The 20,899-nt window shown below is 32.4% G+C and overlaps 2 protein-coding genes across 2 annotated transcripts; one reads left to right on the top strand and one right to left on the bottom strand.

Annotated features, from left to right (window-relative positions):
- Positions 1-3,468: 3,468 nt before the first annotated feature.
- On the bottom strand, positions 3,469-3,951 carry LOC114762182 (protein GRIM REAPER). Its single transcript, XM_028951640.1, has one exon. It carries the CDS (start codon positions 3,949-3,951, stop codon positions 3,469-3,471), a length of 483 nt encoding a protein of 160 aa, XP_028807473.1.
- Positions 3,952-5,449: 1,498 nt separating this feature from the next.
- Positions 5,450-10,103, top strand: LOC114762184 (dynamin-related protein 5A). The gene is made up of 8 exons (XM_028951642.1): positions 5,450-5,850; positions 6,068-6,259; positions 6,364-6,570; positions 6,887-7,315; positions 7,425-7,652; positions 7,737-7,932; positions 8,135-8,807; positions 9,557-10,103. Exons 1-8 carry the CDS (start codon positions 5,479-5,481, stop codon positions 9,741-9,743), a joined length of 2,484 nt encoding a protein of 827 aa, XP_028807475.1. The 5' UTR covers positions 5,450-5,478; the 3' UTR covers positions 9,744-10,103.
- Positions 10,104-20,899: the final 10,796 nt, after the last annotated feature.

Here is a 20,899-nt window from a genome sequence, read left to right as displayed (position 1 = left end):
TGCTCTTTGAGAGTTTCAGATCAAATGAAAAGAAAAATTAGGTCAATGGAAATCCAAACTGGCATTACTTTTTTTTTGTCCTAAAATAAAAATGCATGACAATTTGGTTTGTGAATATCTCAAAGTCAACAAGTGGAACCAAAATGGCCGCCATGTGACCGCAAGACATACTGAATTAAAATAAAATGGAATAAAGATAGATCAAATCCAGACTAGCAATTAATTAATCAAAAGACCTCAAGAATCAACATGTATTTCAGCACAAACTAGTTAAATCATAGACTAAATTTTAAAATAAAATAAATTACTTTCACTTTTAGTTTTATCTAGAAATATTTTTCTATGTATTATAACAAAATTAAAAAAAAAAAAGTCACACCAATAATAGTATATGAATTTGATATACATATACATATACATACATATATATAAGAGTATGATTTTCACAGAAAATTAGTCAGGCCGATTCCTAATTACATATTTGACAACCCTCAAAAGTGCTTTTAAAAAGCATTTTTTCGCAAAACGAGGTAAATTTCTTCGTATATTTACTTTATAAATTGTAAATGTACTTTTAAAATCATGGTTTGGTTTCCAACCAAACATCTCCTAAATTGATCTTAAAGACACGTCTTAACCCACTTGAAATATTTTCTACATGATTAAAGTGGGAGGAGTGAAAAAGCCTTAAATACTTCTTATTACAAATTAATCATTTGTTTAATAATTTACACATGGCAGCTGGTGTCATAATCCATGCTCAATCAATTTCCATTATTACATGTACAAAATTACAACCTATTCATGAAAAAGAGCCAGAAATATACATGTCAGAATCCAACAAAAGTAAAATTCACTCAACAAAAGAATAAAATCAAGACAGACAGATATTATCGAAGTTAACTAATCAGTACAACTTTCTTCATTAGTGCAAGTAATTAAGTATCTTATTGATAAAACCTTTTTGAACCTTGGACTGCGAAGCATGAATATTAATTAAGAAAACAATAATAGTACCATTTCAAATGTCAACACATCATGTGAATATATCAGCGCTCTTTCATTTACAGGGCTTCATAAGACCTCCTTAATTAACTTCAGGCATACCCACAAAAACCAATCCGACATGGAATCCCTGGTTTACACTTTTTGTTACACCTGCCACAGTCATTAACGTTGTTCATAACGTTGGTACAAACTCCGTAGCAGCACCGTTGACCTTGCGTGCACTTGTGTCCACAGTTGCCACAGTGATTCATGCCTCCAAGAATGTTCACACATTCCTTCTTGCAGCATTGCAGAACCAGAATGGCCTTTTTAGCAGAAACCCTGTTGCAGATGTTGTTATTGTTGGGATCACAACGAGCTTCTGCACTTTGCTTCCCAAGAACCTGCTCCTTGGTGTGTAATCTTCTGTGTCTTCTGCTTCTAATTCTTCAGTTTCGTTTTCTTTTTCTGTATCTGTTGGTGTGACCTTTGGGAGGTGAAGGGCTAGAAGGGTGAGCAGAAGGAGAATGGTGAATGTGAGGTTGAAGAAGGTCTTGGCCATTTTGGTTTCCTTTGAAAGGTTAGAGAGCTTTTTAAGTTGGATTTGCAACAAGATTGTGAGTTATTGTGAGTTACTTCAAAGGTTTTTCATGGGTCATTTAAACCGCAATGTTTCTTAAGAAAATATATTGCTTGTTGCTTCAATACTTAATGAGATGTCAAATGGGCAAATTGTTTTGAGAGTTATAATTACGTGCCTTTTGGGTTCTTAATATAAATAGCAGAGGATGAATCTTCATTTTGTTTGACTGATTTAGCTTAAAAGGTTAGACATTTTGAATCATATCATTAAGACAATACACCTGATCTTTAATGTAAGACTTATTTAATTAATTTAATTAGATTAAGAAAGTTAGATAAGTTAATTAGTTATAATAAATATATCGTGTTTTTTCTAGAACACCTTAATCATCTTCTTTAATTTCCTCCCTCTCTCCTACTTAGTTATCATTGTACAGTATGGGTAATAAAAAAAACTGATAAATGTACAAAATGCATCTTACATTTATGACCAAGAATATCTCTCTAATTATGTTTTATATTAAGGAATGAAGGAATAATAAATAATAATGAAGCTCCTAGTAGGTATAGCATCTCCAGATGTTTAAAGGGCAACGTTTTTTGTCTTTTTTTTTTGGGGGGGCCACCGAACTAATGAGGGGTTAAACTGAATGTAAAAACTTGACATATAGTTTCTCCATCTTTGCCATAAGATCCCCCAAGAAAAAGATAACAAATTTATGGTTTTTTACCGTTTATTAGTGCCTGATTAGTCTTTTAAAGAGCATTTCATGCAATTGAAAAAAAAGAAGAAAGACAGAATTAGCTAGTTCAATCGGAAAACCAGTGAATGGACTAGTGGTTTGGTTTGGTTCAAGTGTTGAACTGGCTAAAGATTGAATCAAAATCAAATTGGTCAAACGAGTGTAAATCAGTAAAAACTGGCAAAAACTGCTGTGAAACCAGTTATCAACCTGTTTGGATGATTATGTTGCTATTGGTAATATTTTTTCTCATTCAACTCATAATATCTCAGTTATTATAGATTAAATGAATTTTAATGATGATTTTAGTATCAATAATTATTAATTTTAGTTTTGTTAAAAAAAGTATTAATTTTAATTATTAAGGAATCGTAAATATCAAAATTCTCAATGTCATTGTGTTTGGTACTTTGGTTATTGTCACAATCAAACTATTATTATATTTCTTTATATTTTGTTGTTAGTTATTACTAATGTTTTTATATTTTATTATTTTTAATTAAATTATATTATTTTAATATGACTAATTTGATCTCGAGTTGATCCCGGTCTGACCTACTGACCCTTAAACCACTATCTCAACCCGTTTAGGGTCTGATCTGATTTTTTTTCCCTTGGTTTCGTGCATGGTACTCTTTTGTTGTGGAAAATGATGCCAGAGAAAAGTTAATAATTATACATTTATAATATATGATCAGGGAGTTATGAGGAGATCAAAACCCTAAAGACAGGGTGAACATAAAATGGGTCTCCAAAAGTGATAGGCCTGAGCCCCGGAGGGGGAGGAAGATTGATCGCAACCAAATCCATAAACTTGAATACGTTGAAGCGGATATAAATTTGCAATTTGTGATATTTACAATTTGGTCCTCTAATGAATTGAAAATATCACCATGATCTTTAATTCCATGAAAATCGGCGGAACAAAAATGTCAAAAAAGCCTAATATGAAGATGTATTTTTCTGCAAATGATTTTACAAATTTTTTTAACTTTTTTTTAAAAAATCTGCGGTCAATAATCTATTTTTATTCGACATAAACAATGTTTATGTGAACGGAAAGATAATAAAATTCAAAATATACACACATAGAATAAAAATTTAAATGATCCTACTAAAATGCAAATTATTATCCTCAAATCCATTACTTATTAATTCAAGCATACCCACAACAGCCATTTTCACAGTGAAGCCCAGGTGAACAGTTGTTGCCACACTTGCCGCAGTGATTTTCGTTAAACAAAACGTCGGTGCAAGCTCCGTCGCAGCAGCGTTGACCTTGCCGGCATCTATGGCCGCACCGCCCACAGTTGTTCTTGTCTCCGAGAACGTTCCGGCAGTGCTTCTTGCAGCAGAAAAGCAATCCTCTTCCCTTGCTCGCAGAAACTCCATTGCAGATGTTAAAACCAGCAGTACTATCATCACAATGCATGCCTTTCTTTATGATTCTCCTCAAGAATCGACTTCTCGTTCCAATTCCAAGCGAAGAAGAAGAAGAAGGTTTGAGATCAAGAATGTAAATATCATCTTCATCATCTATGTCTTCTGTTTGGAAGGTCATTGCTTGGGAATGTTGGAGCAGAAGAAGAAGAGGAAGAATAATGGTTGTGAGCTTGAGGAAGCTGATGTTGTGAGCCATGTTTGTGAGTGTTAATTTGTGAGCTTTTGGGAGAAATTGGGGCTGATTTAAAGTGTGAGGTTTCGTATAAAAATATTCCATGTTCTTGGGGCAAGGCAAGATCTAACAGATTGAAGCATGAGATCATTAACGTGCGTGCATGGTTTTGTTGATGCATAATTTCCTCTCTAAATTCTCGGAAGATGTTATATATAATTAATTTATGATTCAATAATTAGCCTCAAAATTTCATTTTTAATTCACTTAAATAATTGAGAGAAAATTACTCAATTTTGTAATGTTCTGATTGATTTAACTTACAATGGTCGTAGAAATTTTGCCAGAACTCAACATATATAACTATACAAATAATATATTCTTATGATCCTTAATGAAAGGCTTATTTAACTAATTTCGTTATATTAAAAAAATTAGGTAAGTTAAGTAATTATAAAAAATATGACATGTTTTTTTTAAAATATCATAATCACCTTTCTTAATATCCTGTCCCTATTTTCTACTTAATTATAGTTGAAGGAGTATTAATAGCAAAAAATTTATAAACAAATAAATATAAAACATAGGTATTATATTTCAGACTAAAATTAACTCAATAATTAGATCATATATTAAAAAATTAGATGAGTATATATTGTGTGCTCCAAAAAACTATCTAATAGGATTTTTCTTTTTTTCTACATGAGCACACGCAACCATCGCCCTCACAACCCTACCATTTAAGTTGGTGCATTTGCAAAGGATTGAACGCGTGATCTTTGATTATGTTAGAACAATTTCTACCAATTGATCTAATAATTTGTTAAGAGCTTATAAATATTTTTATGTAATTCAAGAAAAAAAAAATATTTTCATGTATTTATTTTTTTTATTCATTTACGATTGAAAAGCTGCTTTTTGAAGACTCATGGTAACATTTCAAACAGGTCCTAAATGATTTGTTGAGAGCTTACACATGGGGGTTGGCCAAAAGGAAAAAGAAACAGGGGTGCTGAATTTAAGCGGGTTAATATTATTATGGTTGACCACGAAATGCAAATGTAGGTGCACGTGTAGAGGATATTCCTTCCCGGCGGCAACTGCGTTAGGGTCACTGGTAGGTTACGTCACCCGCCTCACAAAATCAGGGTCACCCATTATGGCTTCTACAAGTGTTGCAATCCCAGTGAGTCTTGCGTCAACGACAGGCTTCGTGTGGCGGATTCGATGAGACATTCTAGAGTGCCTACCTTTTAAATAAATAAAAATTCATGTTGTCCTCTTTTTTATATCAGGCCTTACTCCTCAGTGTCATGTCGGTAATTAGTTCGGGCCGAGGCTGTGATTTTCAGATTTTTGAAGGCCTGGCCCATTACACTCTGGCCCAAACCACCTGTTTAATTCATTGAAGATTTAACTTAGGAACTTTATATCCATCATTCATCCTCGGAAGACAAATCCAACGTCTATATTTGTTTGTCCAATTCAAATTTAAAATCCCTCCGCTCTCTTCATCTTCTTCCATTTTCCTTTTCGGCTTTAGTGGCTGCAATGGCTGCCACCAATGGTTTCCTCTCCACTCCCTCCAAAACCCCATCTGATAAATCGGCTTCGTTGTCCAGGAAGCATACCCACTCAAACTCTCTTGATTCTTCAGCTACTCGATCGGCCTCCAACTCCGATTTCAAGTCTCGATTTGAGGCATACAATCGGCTTCAGGCTGCCGCTGTGGCCTTCGGCGAGAAGCTTCCAATTCCCGAGATCGTTGCCCTTGGTGGCCAGTCTGATGGCAAGAGTTCTCTCCTTGAAGCGCTCCTTGGGTTCCGATTCAATGTGCGCGAGGTCGAGATGGGGACTCGCAGGCCCCTCATCCTCCAAATGGTTCACGATCCAACCGCCCTGGAACCTCGATGCCGTTTCCAGGTTTTGCGGTCTCTTCTCACTTCGGAGCTTTTGAAAATTTTCAAATATGTTGCGCTTAATTTTCTATCATGCGTTTATCGTTTATACGCTAGGAATCTGAATTCACAGTTTGAATTTTGCCAAGTTTACCATTTCTTCTCAACAGATTCTTCAGCGGTGTAACTTTGTATTAATAATGTGTTGTTCAAGAACCTGAGGTTTTAAATTGAAAACACAGGAGGAGGATTCAGAAGAGTATGGAAGCCCTGTCGTTTCGGCATCTGCTATTGCAGACATTATAAAGTCTCGAACAGACGCACTTTTGAAGAAAACTAAGACATCAGTATCTCCAAAACCGATTATAATGAGGGCAGAATATGCTCACTGCCCTAACCTTACTATTATCGATACCCCGGGCTTTGTTCTTAAAGTAAGTACTGCGAAAGAATTTATGAGAATAGAATGTTCGACACATATGAGCTTTGTTAGATGTCTAATGTTTTGCTTTAGTAAATGAGTAAATTTATTTGTCAGGCAAAGAAGGGAGAACCGGAGAACACACCTGATGAAATTCTTTCAATGGTGAAAGAATTGGCCAGTCCTCCCCATCGCATCCTCTTGTTCCTGCAGCAAAGCAGCGTGGAGTGGTGCTCATCCTTGTGGTTGGATGCGATTCGTGACATTGATCCAACATTTAGACGGACGGTGATTGTGGTCTCCAAATTTGATAATCGTCTTAAGGTAAAATAGGGTTACTCCCAATGTGTTCATATAAAGTCTGAATACAACTTGCAGTGCATGAGGCTGTTCTGGTTTAACTTCAAATTCAACTGTTTGTTGGACACTACTGGACGACTAATTTAGCATAAATAATAGATGATAGATGATAAATAATAAGCTAGGCTGGTAAAATTGAAAGGCCACTTTAATTGCTCTATGTCATACAAAAGAAAATCGTCGTATCCCACTGGCGGCAGTAGGCTATAGAATTAGGCATGGACACAAACTAATTTTATTTTGGTGTTGGTTATTGGAGTTAGCTTTCTATTGTATGCAGGAATTCAGTGATCGATGGGAAGTGGATCGTTACTTAAGTGCAAGCGGTTACCTGGGAGATAGTACTCGCCCTTTCTTTGTGGCCCTACCAAAAGATAGAGGAACTGTTTCAAACGATGAATTCCGCAGGCAGATTTCTCAGGTAGACTCAGAAGTTCTGCGTCATTTGCGTGAAGGCGTCAAAGGAGGTTTTGATGAAGAAAAGTTTAGACAATATATTGGTTTTGGCTGTCTGAGAGATTATTTGGAGGCTGAGCTTCAGAAGAAATACAAAGAAGCTGCACCAGCAACTCTAGCATTGCTTGAGCAGCGCTGCAGCGAAGTTACTTTTGAACTTGCAAGAATGGACTCGAAAATTCAGGCCACTTCAGATATTGCACATCTTAGGAAATCCGCTATGCTATATGCGGCTTCTATCAGCAATCATGTGGTGCGTAACAAGAGCCAAATTCGAAACTCATTTCTAAGCAAAAGGGCTTCATAATTAATAAGTTGGCATGTGATTCAAGTTAGTAACTATTTTGCTCACATTTATGTAGGGTGCATTGATTGACGGCGCAGCTGACCCTTGCCCTGAACAATGGGGGAAAACCACCTCGGAAGAGCAATCACAAAGTGGTATTGGGGTTTGGCCTGGGGTTATAGCAGATATAAAGCCTCCAAATGCTACCCTTCGTCTCTATGGAGGAGCTGCTTTTGAGAGGGTGATGCATGAATTTCGCTGTGCAGCATATTCCATTGAATGCCCCTCAGTGTCAAGGGAAAAGGTGTTGCGCCTTACCATGATCTTATTTGGTAAAATATGTCAATCCCACTTCTTTCAACTCAATTCTTTGGTATTCATCCAACAGGTTGCGAATATATTACTTGCTCATGCTGGGCGAGGAGGGGGAAGAGGTGTAACAGAGGCTGCTGCAGAGATTGCACGTGCTGCGGCTAAATCATGGCTTGCACCTCTTCTTGACACTGCTTGTGACAGGCTTGCTTTTGTTTTGGGAAGTTTATTTGATTTGGCTTTAGAAAGAAATCGCAGTCGTGACTCAGAATGTAAGTGAATCTCCATCTTGACTTTTTTTCTCCCTTTTCCTAACTTAATAGGTTCTCTATGTCCATCTTCAGCGCATTAAAGTAACCTCTTCTATTGTAGTTCTTAGTTTATTGGAATTTACAATCAATGTCATGGATATCATGTGAATTGTGTATCCTTTAATGATTAAAAAAGCCAAGCAAAGTTACTTTTTCCGTGCAGACGGGAGTGAAACAGGAAACATGGATGGTTATGTCGGCTTTCATGCTGCTCTAAGGCGTGCTTACAATCGGTTCATAAGGGATCTAGCTAAGCAGTGCAAGCAATTAGTTAGACACCACCTTGATTCAGTTACCAGTCCATACTCACAGGTCTGCTATGTTAATGACTTTCAACTATCTAATGGCCTAAATGCTACCTCTTTTAGGCAGGCTTCTGCTGCTTCCTTTTTTCTTGAGTTGAGTGATATAGAGTCAACTTCCCGCAATATAATGAGGGATCAAGAAAATATACCCCCAGAAAAGAATGGACAGGAAACTACACCTGGTAAAACTGCAGAAGCTAAAGAGGCTTTGCGAGAAAGCCAGATGACTGTACCTGAGACGCCATCTCCTGATCAGCCAGGTGATCCTGTCCACATTGGGGCTAAAAAAGATCTTGGAAATTGCAATGACTTTGGACCAAGAAAGAGAATGTCAAGAATGACAGGAAATAACAAAAATTCTGATAGTCTGAGATTGCAGAACGGTGGCCTTCTATTGGGAAGTGGGGATAAGTCAGGTTCAGCGTACTCAGAAATATGTTTATCAGCAGCACAGCATTTTGCACGTATACGTGAAGTGCTTGTTGAGAGAGGCGTGGCATCAACGTTAAATTCTGGATTTCTCACTCCGTGGTAAGCTTATTTGTCTTTTGTAGATCAACTCATCATAGCAGAATGTTATCATTATGAAACTCAAACAACCTACAGATTTTCTAGCTAGTAGTTTGAAGATGTCGAACGCCAAGTATTTTCCATGCAATGACTTCATTCAGTTGCGAAGTACTAACTGAAGCCTTGCGGTAGCTTATCATATTTGCTTAATTTTTATAAATGATTTTTATAAATAATAATGTAGTTTATTATTATTTTGTAACAGCGTTTTGTATGCAACAAAGGATCTCCTCTGTTTCTAAGTTAAAATGTGCTTAATGCAACTTAGAACCTCAAGTGTTTGTTATTTGTTATCTTAGTTCGAATAATACTTTCATTTATAATACAAATAGTCCTAAATCTGCGAAAAGAAGTATTCATTATCTCATGTATAAACCCTAAATTATAGAGATCAATAATAACTTGAAGTGATCTTCTTTCCCTATTTTGTTGTCTATAAGAATATACAAGAAAAATATTACACGTTTGTTTACTTTATGGTAGATTATATTCTTATATTACAAGTTATTTGTTCTATTTGGATGGAAACTTTGGTTAAGATCCCAAGTTTCCACATCGGTGATACTGTAGTCTGTAGCAGGTATCTTACACAGCGAATTTGCTGAGTGAACTAGAATAGATAATTTTTGAGCCAAATGGATTTTATGCCTAGTTTTATTCTTTCCTCCATTCAGATGATGACCTTGTGTTTTCTTTTGTGTTCTGTGCAGTCGGGAACGGCTTGTAGTGGCTCTTGGGTTAGATTTGTTTGCTGTGAATGATGAGAAATTCATGGACATGTTTGTGGCCCCTGGTGCCATAGATTCGCTGCAAAATGAACGAGATTCTCTTCTGAAGCGTCAAAAAATACTCCAATCTTGCTTGAATGAATTCAAAAATGTTGCTCGGGCCCTTTGATAGAGCTAATTTAATCCAGCTTCCCAAAACTCTGATTTCGGAGGCCCAGTTTTTCTGTCCATCTCTCGTCATATGCAAATTGTATTTTACTCACATCTAGTGAGAGAGAGAGGGGGGTTCATTTTGGGCTTCCTCAAAGCTTAAGATACACTATAATTTTGCTCTTAATGATTTTCCCTGGCTGGTCCTTTTCAGCGGTCTACAGAAATTAGCTCAATTTTTCATTCACGGTGGTTCACATTCATCTTTCAGGAAATGGAGCAACATGGGGACCAAAATACCCTACTGGATATGATTCCTGAATTAATTCAGGCAGATCTGATTAATAAAATTAATGTCAATATTCATACACTAACATGTACAAAGTTTACACGTTATTTAATGATTAGTTTGATGATTGGTCACAGACAGTTGTTCGCATTTTCTCTGTTAAATGCATGATGCATGATTTGAACCACAGGTGGATTCTCTCAAGTCGATGGTTTGGTTGGTATTATTTGATTTTATATCCAAACTATCTGCATTCATTGTCATTGAATTTGCAGATTAGGAAAGGTAACTAATTTGGGACCATTTTTTGACAAGAGACAAGGAAGGAATTGGGCTCAGGAGGGTTCTATACTTTTCTGAAATATGTTTGCGATTGTCAGTTTGTGAATGAATGCATTTTCATGCTAACAAATTGGATGCTTACAAGCTACCAATGTTTAATGCAGAGAAAGCCTCTCTTCACCAACATGTTCTGGTTACCAAATGCTCTTTTTGACCTTTCCTAAAGCTTCTCTTTATCTCCGACTTTTTTTTCCCTGGAAAAAAGATTAATTGCGTAAAATATTATTTCTAGAATTTGAAATTTCAATTTTAGTGTGAATTGTAAGCAGCCACTCTTCTCTTCTGACGGGTATTAAAACTAACAGGAAAAATGCTTGTGTAAAACATTAACTTTGTCAAAAATACAAATATTCATGATGAATTGAAATCCTATAGATGGTTTTGCTTGACTAGGGAAATGAGGGAAGTTGAACTCGCCTGAAAGTAAAACCGATTACACTTAGTTTACTAAAAGTTCAGAATTTTTGGACATTGAAGATTCAATTGGGAAAGTAGCCAAGTAAAACTATGGCACATGTTTTTCTTAGTATTTTATTTTATTTAACTCACCATTAATCTCCTTATTCCTGAATTATCTGCATCTTTCTTATGCATCATTTCCAAAATCTCTAAGCTTGATGCTTCCATCACATTTCTCTAGCTTCTTTCTGCAGCAAAGAGACAGGTACTTTGTGGGTGTAAAGATAACAAGGAGGTTTATGACCCAAAAATAATAATAATAAAAAGGTTTGTTTGCATCTCTGGCTTCTTCCTCATCAGGTTGGTCTAGTTTGCAGAAGATTTTAGGAAGACATAAGTGCTTCTTCTTCCTCAACAGTTGCAACATTTCATGTCTCTTAATACTTTTAACATGTCACTAGAGAATAATAATACAACTGCGGGCTTTTAGTGAACAGACTAAAAATAAATACACCGTTCTTTAATATAATATAATATAATTTGAGCTTCTTAAGCAAATCAATGATAAATTAGTTTTCCAAGAAGTATGATAAAATGAAGCAAATAAATTAGGCTTTCTTTCAAGGATATTTCAAATTTTTTAGTACATTTATTTTTTATTATTATGTTGATCTACACTATTAAAATCATTAGCTTATTCATATAAAAGACAAAATGACAATGAGCTGATCATGATGACCCTTTGTGCGAGGGGTTATAAATTTCAGCAAAGGGGTTTGGAGAAGAAGCTAAAGCAACTTTTAGAGAAAATAAGGTCACATAGCCCATTATTTAAAGGTCACGTAAGTAAGTCCAATGAAAAGAACACATGTCTTCTTATAGTGGAAATTAAAGCTTCTTTTTTTAAATAATTTCCTTAGATGTTACTACACATGTCATGATGAGAGAAGCACTACAAAGAGGGAAAAAAAAAATAAAAGGAAAAGACAAGATATAATATTAATAATGGAATCACTCTTTCAACATAATTCATTCATTCATACATGAGATGAGCCTTTGAAATGGCAATACCAAAGTCTAAGTGGTCCCTTTTTATCCCTTTCATCCTCTCTTTGTCCCACTTTTATGAGAGACCTATCCCAACATCTTATTATTGTAATTATTGTTATCCCATTCCTCACCATATTTCAATCCAATCATAGTCTTAATTAATGGTAACCCTAATTTAGGCTGCAATCACTCATGTTTAGCCATTTTGTTATATATACACTCTTTTTGCTAAGATACACGTTTCATCATCTATGGTCTTGTTAATGAAAAATGTTGATTCAACAAATATAAATAGCGACTCTGCAATTTAATACCAATTGATGCAGATGTTGTCGAATTTAAACTTGATTTTTTTAAAAAAAAAAAACAGCTCATCAAGTCCTTCTTTTCTCTTTTCATATATTTGAATATTAGCTTATATATTAGCTATATATTAGAGATTTTTTTTTTTTGAAGATGAGTGACCATATAATTTTGTATTCGGGAAAAAATACAAAATAATAATCTTTATGACCAATACAATAAATAATATCGAGTAATAAGAATAGAAACGTAATAATATTAGGGTATGCCCAGTAGATTTTGTTTGTCTCGGTACCAAATATATTAATCTAAAATGGAATTAATATTTTCAAAGAAGAAAAGCTATCACTCAGAGGCAACACCGATGTCAAAAATAAAGCTTCTTTATCTTGCATCCATTTATTTTTTTATTTACTTTTTGTATTCATCACTACTCTTTTAAATGCTAAATGTTTAAATCAAATAGAAAATAGAGACAAACAAACAGCAGCAAGATTTTGCTTCAAGATGCCTTTGTATTCTAGTTCTTCCTCTAAAATACAAATGCTATTATTTAATAGTAGAGATAAAGTCACTTTGAATACGATATGAATTTAGAGGCAGTATTTTTTTTATTTTCTAGAGAATGACTTGTATAATTTTTATAACAATAGAGAAGCAGGATTTACAGAATGACAGAGTATTTAATTAACTCGATATATTGTCTCTAAGGTACTTAAGGACAGATTTTTTTAGTTCTTGAGTAGGTATAAATAAGTATAACTCATTTTGATTTGTGCACAATATATTTTCAGTTATACGCAAATGTTTTTTCGTTTTGCACATAGTTACCAGAAAAAGAGTTGCACCCACTAAAAGTAGTAGGTTTTCCCTTAAAACCTTAAACAAATTTTATAATGAGCGATTTTTCAGCAATCAAATTACTTAAAGTCTATATATAATAGAGTGAAATTACGTATGATCATGAACACATCTTTTTATTTTCATTTTTATATTTTAAAGTTCGTGCTTCAGAGCGTAAATTTCAAGCTTTCTTTCTTTCTTTTTTTTTTAAAACATTTTTAGTTCAAATGTAACACATGTTTCACAATTTTTTTTTTTTGATAACATTAACCAAATTAAGACTTTCATATTGGGAGATGTATAATTATGTGGATTCTTGGTGGATCCCAATTAATGCCGAATATAGCAAATATTAATATTCAATAATGAGAAATGTTTTTTAAGAAAAAGCCAAAGAAGTTGCAAAGCATCACATATATACGGTATCAGAACCCATTCCCTCTCTAATATAGGGTAATTTATCATAATTAAAGTAATAATTATATTAATTTATTTAGCCTTCTTAAATAATTGGATTAGATATCGTGGCCTCGTTTCGTATTATTCGTAATTCATAATTACTGTTACTTGTTATAAAAATTCAGGCCTTTTTTGTTATAGAAAAGGATTTTTAATTGAATGGAAATGAATTGTAGTGTGGTAGACTCGTCTTTGGGCACGCATACTCAACATCCATCCCCCCCCAAATTTTGAGTCAAAGACAAAATGATATACCTCCAGCTTTTTAATATATGACTTAATTGTTAAGTTAATTTTGGGTTTAAATATAAGACTTGTTTCTTATATTTATCAGTTTCTTCTAAATTAACTATATGGATACTCTATCAACTATAATCAAGTGAGGGAGAGGAAAAGGATATCAAGAAAGATGATTATAGTGTTTTAGAAAAAACATGTCATATTTCTTATAATTAACTAACTTACGTAACTTTCTTAATCTAATCAAATTAGTTAAATAAGTCTTATATTAAGGATCGAAGGAGTATTAAGCAAATATGAGTTTTACAGATTACATACATTTTTGCCCCTTGATTTTATTGGCCAATAACACTTTTTCTTTCTTACTTTAAATATCTTCTTTCATTAGTTTCTCTATCTTTCATTTTTGTTACCTTTAATTTCTTTACACATACTACCTTCGATTCTTAATATAAGACTCAATTCACTAGTTTTAAAAAATTAAAAAAACTTAAAAATTATTTAATTATAACATCTGTTATATGATTTTTTTTTTTACAATACTTATATGTATCATTATATTATATATTTCTATAGAAGCCCAACAATTTAGTTTTAAAAAAAACGATAAATATAACATTTTAAAATAATTTATTTAATTCTTTTAATCTCTCCAAATTAGTTAAGGTGTTATATTAAGGATTGAAAGTAGAGGTGAGCAAAACCGAACCGTAACCGAAAACCGAACCGAACCGAATTTAATTTCAGTTTTTCAGTTCGGTTATTTCGGTTTTCGGTTATATATTCGGTTTTTATTTTTTAAACAATTCGATTTCGGTGTTCGGTTCGGTTAGTAGAAAAAATATATTATATATTTATATTTATTAACCGAAATAAATATATTATATATGTGTGTTCGGTTCGAATAACCGAAATAAATATATTATATATTTATATTTAATAAATATTATTATAATAAATATATATGTGGGTATATGTGAATTTTTTAAATATATTTATATTCAACAAATATGATTACAATAAATATTATTATAATAAATCACATTGAATGATGAAATATTTATTAATTAATGGTTATAATTGTGTTTTATTATTATTTTTAATTTAAAATTATTTTTCATATTTATATATTTCGGTTAATCGGTTAACCGAACCGAAATTTTCGGTTTCGGTTAGTTCGGTTATTCGGTTTCGGTTCGGTGTTTAAAATTTACTCTATTCGGTTATTCGGTTAATTCGGTTATCACCGATAACCGAACTGAAAAACCGAATGTTCACCCCTGATTGAAAGTAGTAATACGGTAAAAGTATTAACCTCGCTAAGTAACTTTTGAATATTGATCGCATTATGAACATTGATATTTCATTAAAAAGAAAGGCAACGAAGGTATCATAAAAAGTTTTGAATCAAAGCATATCCACGAGGCATATTTAGGTTAAACCATCGAACATGGATAAATAGTAACTAAGACTTCTCTTTTGGGAACAAAAGATCTTTGAGAAAAGATAACTATATATATGTATATAGCACCCTAATTTCAAACAAATTATAGCCAAAGCATCTCATAATTATATATATGCTTCAACATATTATATTTTGTCTATGATGGAGTTCCATTATGGCATTGTTGAAATCTACAGCTTGCGTAGGGCCATTAAGTTTGACTAAAACACATTAGTTTGCAATTACATGAAAGATCAAAAGAAGTTGGATTCCAACCGCATAAAGATCATTCATTTAATTAACAATAGTGGAATTAATCAGTTAACAAATCTTTAACCTATTTATGTGCGCCCTTCTTCGTGATTAATTAACTAAATATTGCAGTATATATTGCTTAATTCTTCAATATTGTGAGGGAGATTAATTAATTTCTGTGATGTGAAATATTAGATGAGCTTACCAAGGACGAAAGAAGATAAAATAATTAAATCAAATAAGTCTCTTCTTTTAACTTTATGTTAATCACAATGCCCCAAATCATATATCTATACCAATTAATTAATTGAGTTGATTACCCACCAAGAAGTTTTGTTCGTTAATAAGTTGCTCTCTTGTTCTCATCCCTCTTCATTTCTTTGTCTGCCAAGCATTTACAAACCCAAAAGTAATCCGCAGCTTACAAGAACACAACTTTTCTAGAATTTATCTTGATAAGAAATTATAATGATTAATGACCAATCTAATTTCGCCTCATCATTTTTGGTTAGTTGATTAATTATTCCACTAATTAATAATCCCTCTAGTCCTTATTATAAGTTTCAAATGATTAATTTGCTTATAACAAAAAATCAGTTAAAAGTGAAAATATACATTTATTTTCAAATATGCCCTTATAAAAATGAGGAAAAAGGTAAAAAAAAAATGTATAGGAAAATATGATCAAAAAGCACAAAAGAGAGAGAATAAATAATTAATGGCAAAGTTGAAAAAAAAAACAGATTAAATTTAAGATAAATCCAAATTATAGCTTGTAGAATAGATCACATCTCTTTCTAATTTTGAAGTTTATAAATAGGACTCGAGGCAGTATAATTAACCATGCTTTGGGTCCACCTATTAGATTTGAAAATAAAGATAGCACATATATATATATATATATATATCTCATTTTTCCCATCTATCAAACTTAAATCTGAGATCTTGCATAATAGAGAACAAGTGTGTTGAGACACCTTAACCTTTCTGATATCTACAAATAATCAAATTAAATTTCACATTGTTTGAATCTCAAGTAAAGCCTACCAATTCACCTGACCTCCCTTTGTTATAGCTTTTGTTATTTTATGTCCGAGGTTTAGGTAATCCATTTTATTTATTCAATTTGATAAGATAGAATAACAAAAGTAAAGTTAATTATCTTTTCTTCTCTTTTTAGGGATGATATATACGATTAGTCAGTTTTTGCCAATAGCATATTGGAGAACTTTTGTGAAAAATTGCAAATAGTTCAACACAGTGAAGATTGATATACTTTAATTCGTTTCATTGCATGCATGCAGACATGTCTACAAAGTTCAAGTGCTCCTTTCGGTCTCATAAATTTAACAAATCAGTATGGTTTGACAAATTTAAACAAAGTACAGGCAAATGTTGGTAAGTATGGGTATTTTAAGTAATTTTATACTGTGAAAATAAATCTGTGAGGGGAGTTTTGTTCTATAAAATTTTTTTAAAAAAAACCACCTTTTTGCAGGCTTGCCGAACACCCACACCTGGCTTGATCATCTTATTTTAAGCATATATGAAGTGTGTATTGTCAAATGTTGATTATTGGAAGTTGGCCAAAATATATTATATTAAAAAATATCAATGATTAATAAACTTGTTACTGCTCCCAATCATGAGTGTCCAACAAGATCAAAAGAAAAATTAAATAAAAGAAAAGACATTTCGTGGGATTAATTAATATACTTATAATAAGACTTGAGACTTGAAGACATCGCATACGAGAATTGCTGTCACCTTCATATTACCACATTAATTAATATACTCCTCCGGTCCTTAATATAAGACCCATTTAACTAATTTGATTAGATTAAGGAAGTTAGGTAAATTGGTTAATTATAAGAAAAGTGACACATTTTTCCTAAAACACCATAATCATCTTTCTTAATACCTCATCTCCCTCTTCTATTTGATTATGGTTGAGAGAGTATCCATAGGGGTAGTTTAGAGAAAATTGATAAATATGAGAAATGGGTCTTATATTTAGAACCAAACCCAACTCAACAATTGGGTCCTATATTAAGGACCGGAGGAGTATATTAATATCATCCATGCGCTCCTCAACTAATCTTCAAAACCTACTCATTTCCCACTCCATCGTTGGACTCAATATCCTCCCTCCCTCACCTACTTAATTATAGTTGATGGAGTATCTATAGGGGTAATTTAGAAAAATTAGTAAATATGAGAAATAGGTTTTATATTAAGATCAAAATTAAATTAATAATTAGGTCTGATATTAAAGACCGGAAAAATATATTAGTATCACCCATCGGCTTCTCAAATAATCTTCAAAACCTACTCATTTCCCACTCCATCGTTGGACTCAATATTGCATCTCTCTCTCTCTTTCTCTCTCTCTAGTTTCCCACTCTTGATAATCCTCCTTCATCCAAAAAGGAAAACAAAACTCATGATTGTTTACATATGTCCCGATAAATTTGCACGTTGTTATTCTTTGATCATAACTCATGCTTTTATTATCTGTAGAGACTTTGAACTCACAATCTTATGTTATTGAGAAAGATTTAAGAGGGGCGTTTGGTGTTATTGGACTACACGGCCCCGACATACTCTCTCCCGTATTCCTCTCTCTATACACTGATAATTTCCAAGTAACCATAGTTTTAGGGTTTGAATGGATGCCATTGGCTTTACATGGAACGTGTAACTAGAGACCGCATATACGGGCGACGACTTGTGGATCGGTGGGACTCCTCGTCATTAGTTCAAGTTATTTTAGTTTATAATTCATGATTGGACATTGTTAACTTAGTGACTCCTCAATAATATTTATTGTTCTTTTCACCACTTCACTCTCGAATCTAGCTAGTTATAACACTATGGTGATCTTTTCACCCCAGAAAAAACTTTGAATTTTTAAATATTTTTGGTAATCTCAATTTATTTATAAAATATAAAAGTCATACTATTCCTGTTGTAAGCGGTATTAATTAATCACTTCATTGTTAAAGTTGTGTATAATGCATGCTGCCTTTATTCTCCTACTAATTAATCTCTAATATTATATAAAGAAATGATTCTCCTTATTAGAAAATGCATATTTTATAATAAAGAAATGAAAATAAATGATAAAATTAAGAACATTGCATAACGAACAAAGTACTCCTTTGGTCCTTAATGTAGGACCTAATTAAGGAGATGATGTTAGTTCTATATATAAGACTTATTTTATATGTTTATCATTTTTTTTAAATTAACCTTATTAATATTTTCGTAACAATAATCAAGTAGGAGAAAGAGGAAGAAAATTAAGAAAGATGCTTAGCTTAAAATGTTTTATGAAAAAACATATTATATTAATTAATTTAACTAATATTTTTAATATATTATTAGGTGTTACATCAAACATCGGAGGAGCTCTAAATGTACATGAAACTGAATTATATACAATGGATAACTTTTTTTTTTGTTGCCCACTCAGTTCACCAGAGTTTTTGCTCCGACTACATTTGGATAACTTTTTTTATTAACATATAAAATTGCCGAAAGATAATATATTTTTTGAAATGGATTCCCTTTTCTTTATTACTTTTTGAAATATTATTAAAAAGTTTGTGAAGGAAATGTGAAAGCTAAGTCATACTTAGACAAATGGACAGTGAAGACGAAATTGCATCTATATAAAATGAGAATGCAACTTTGAATCCGATAAGCGCATGATTTTCTGCACTCTCGTCTTTTGGAACGGACTGATTCATTTGCACTATTATGAGACACAAATTAATTGATTAATTATGATTATCCTTTTGATTTAATTAATGAAACACATATCAATTAGTGCTAATGTGTGGAGTTAAGAGTGCTTTCTTTTTATTCACTATATTTTTTTTCCAAAAAAAAGTGGCATAGGTTTGCCATTTTGCACTCCGAGCTCCAGGAACAATTAGTCATTATACTATGGAGGAAAAATATTAAAAATATTTCCGGTTATAAAAATACGTGTGCTGTTGATAATTTAGTAAAACTGATTTTTCGTTCGTTCGAGAAATATTTATTAGACCTGCTTCTTATATTCATATATGTTTGAAAAATTAAAGCATGAGTTGTATTAATTATATGAATAATGTGAATTGTGCGCGCGCACACATTAACCTATTGATATCATGTGTATGTGTTCTTACTGAGTAACAAGTTAGAAGATCTTGCTTGTTTTTCTTTGATCTAAAATACTCAGCTTTTATATTTAATTAGGTAAAAATAATAATATAATAAAACTAAGGAAAAGTGGGTGAAATATAAAAAGAATTCAATATAATTCATTTTCTTTGAAGTATAATTCTCAAATTCAAATGATCCAGTTGTAAATTATATCATTCTCAAATTCATTTCCTCGATTGTTTTCAGGACCAAATTTATCTTAATTAATTAAATTAGCACAATTTGGGCTAGTTCATAATTTTTCTGAGCATTTTTTAAAAATAAAAAGGAATAACAAAATAGAAAGGATGAAAAAAACTCAAAAAAATGAATAACAAAATATAATTAAAATTTACTCCATCAGTCCTTTTTATAAGAGTCTGAAATTTCAAATTGCCTTGGTCTTTTTTATAAGAGCTCACTTATAGTTGTTTGAACATCTAACGCGTATTTATCATTTTTGCCCCTAATTAATTTTACATATTACATTAATTAAAAAGTTGACAAGTTGCTATGCTACATTTTTTTTATATTTTCTCTCTTATTTGCCCCTTACAAATAAGATTATGTTTGAAAAAAAGTTATTTCTTACATATTTATTATTTTTAATTAATTTTAATTTTTTTTGAAACTGTATAATTTAGTTATCAAACTCTTGGGTGGCGTTTTCCCGGTTTCCCCTTTTCCTTTCTTTCCCTTTCCGACGCAGCTTCTCTCCCTTTCTCTTACCATCCGCTGCCCTCCTTTACCTTTGATACTGCGCCGTTTTGAGTGAAAGCAAGGGAGGGTGAAGGCTTTTTTTTAATTTTAAAAAAAAATCTAATAGCTTAAAATATTTTTTTCAGTGTCATTTCCTATCCTAAATTAATTGTTAATACACTCAACAAGGTAAAATACTACCTCCAGTCCTAATTATAAGAGCCAATTGACTAATTTGAGGAGATTAAAGAAGTAAGTTGGGTTAGTTATTTGTCCTAAATAGGTGTTGTCTTTCCTAAAATATCCTTACTAATCAAGTATATTGATTAAAACTATAATTATTAGAAGGACTATCTTGGAAAAAATTGAATAAATATGAGAAATACAGTAGATTGGGGTCTTATATTTAGAACCAAAATAAAAGTCAAACAGGGTCTTATATTAAGAATCGAAGGTAATAATTTTTTAGTAGCACCTAATATTTAACACCCAGCATTCTAAGATATTTCTTAACAGCACTTAGTATTGTAAAATAATTTTTGGTCCACTTAGAAGGCTAAAATATTTTTTTTCAATAACACCTATGCACATCCAATATGCTGGGATATTTTTTTAGTAGCACCAAGTAGCTTGTGCTAAATTTTAGTGACCATAAGATATT

The sequence above is a fragment of the Neltuma alba genome, unplaced genomic scaffold (genome assembly GCF_004799145.2).
Source record: "Neltuma alba isolate B1F8T4 unplaced genomic scaffold, ASM479914v2 tig00011198_pilon, whole genome shotgun sequence".
Classification (NCBI taxonomy): Eukaryota; Viridiplantae; Streptophyta; class Magnoliopsida; order Fabales; family Fabaceae; genus Neltuma; species Neltuma alba.
This window is presented reverse-complemented; position numbering and strand designations above follow the sequence as displayed.

Excerpts from the sequence above, each read along its gene's own strand:
- LOC114762182 (XM_028951640.1), bottom strand. The coding sequence starts at position 3,951 with ATGGCTCACAACATCAGCTTCCTCAAGCTCACAACCATTATTCTTCCT.
- LOC114762184 (XM_028951642.1), top strand. The coding sequence starts at position 5,479 with ATGGCTGCCACCAATGGTTTCCTCTCCACTCCCTCCAAAACCCCATCT. Across the intron at positions 6,571-6,886 it reads AATTTGATAATCGTCTTAAG|GAATTCAGTGATCGATGGGA; the intron begins GTAAAATAGGGT and ends TATTGTATGCAG. Across the intron at positions 7,653-7,736 it reads CCTCAGTGTCAAGGGAAAAG|GTTGCGAATATATTACTTGC; the intron begins GTGTTGCGCCTT and ends TTCATCCAACAG.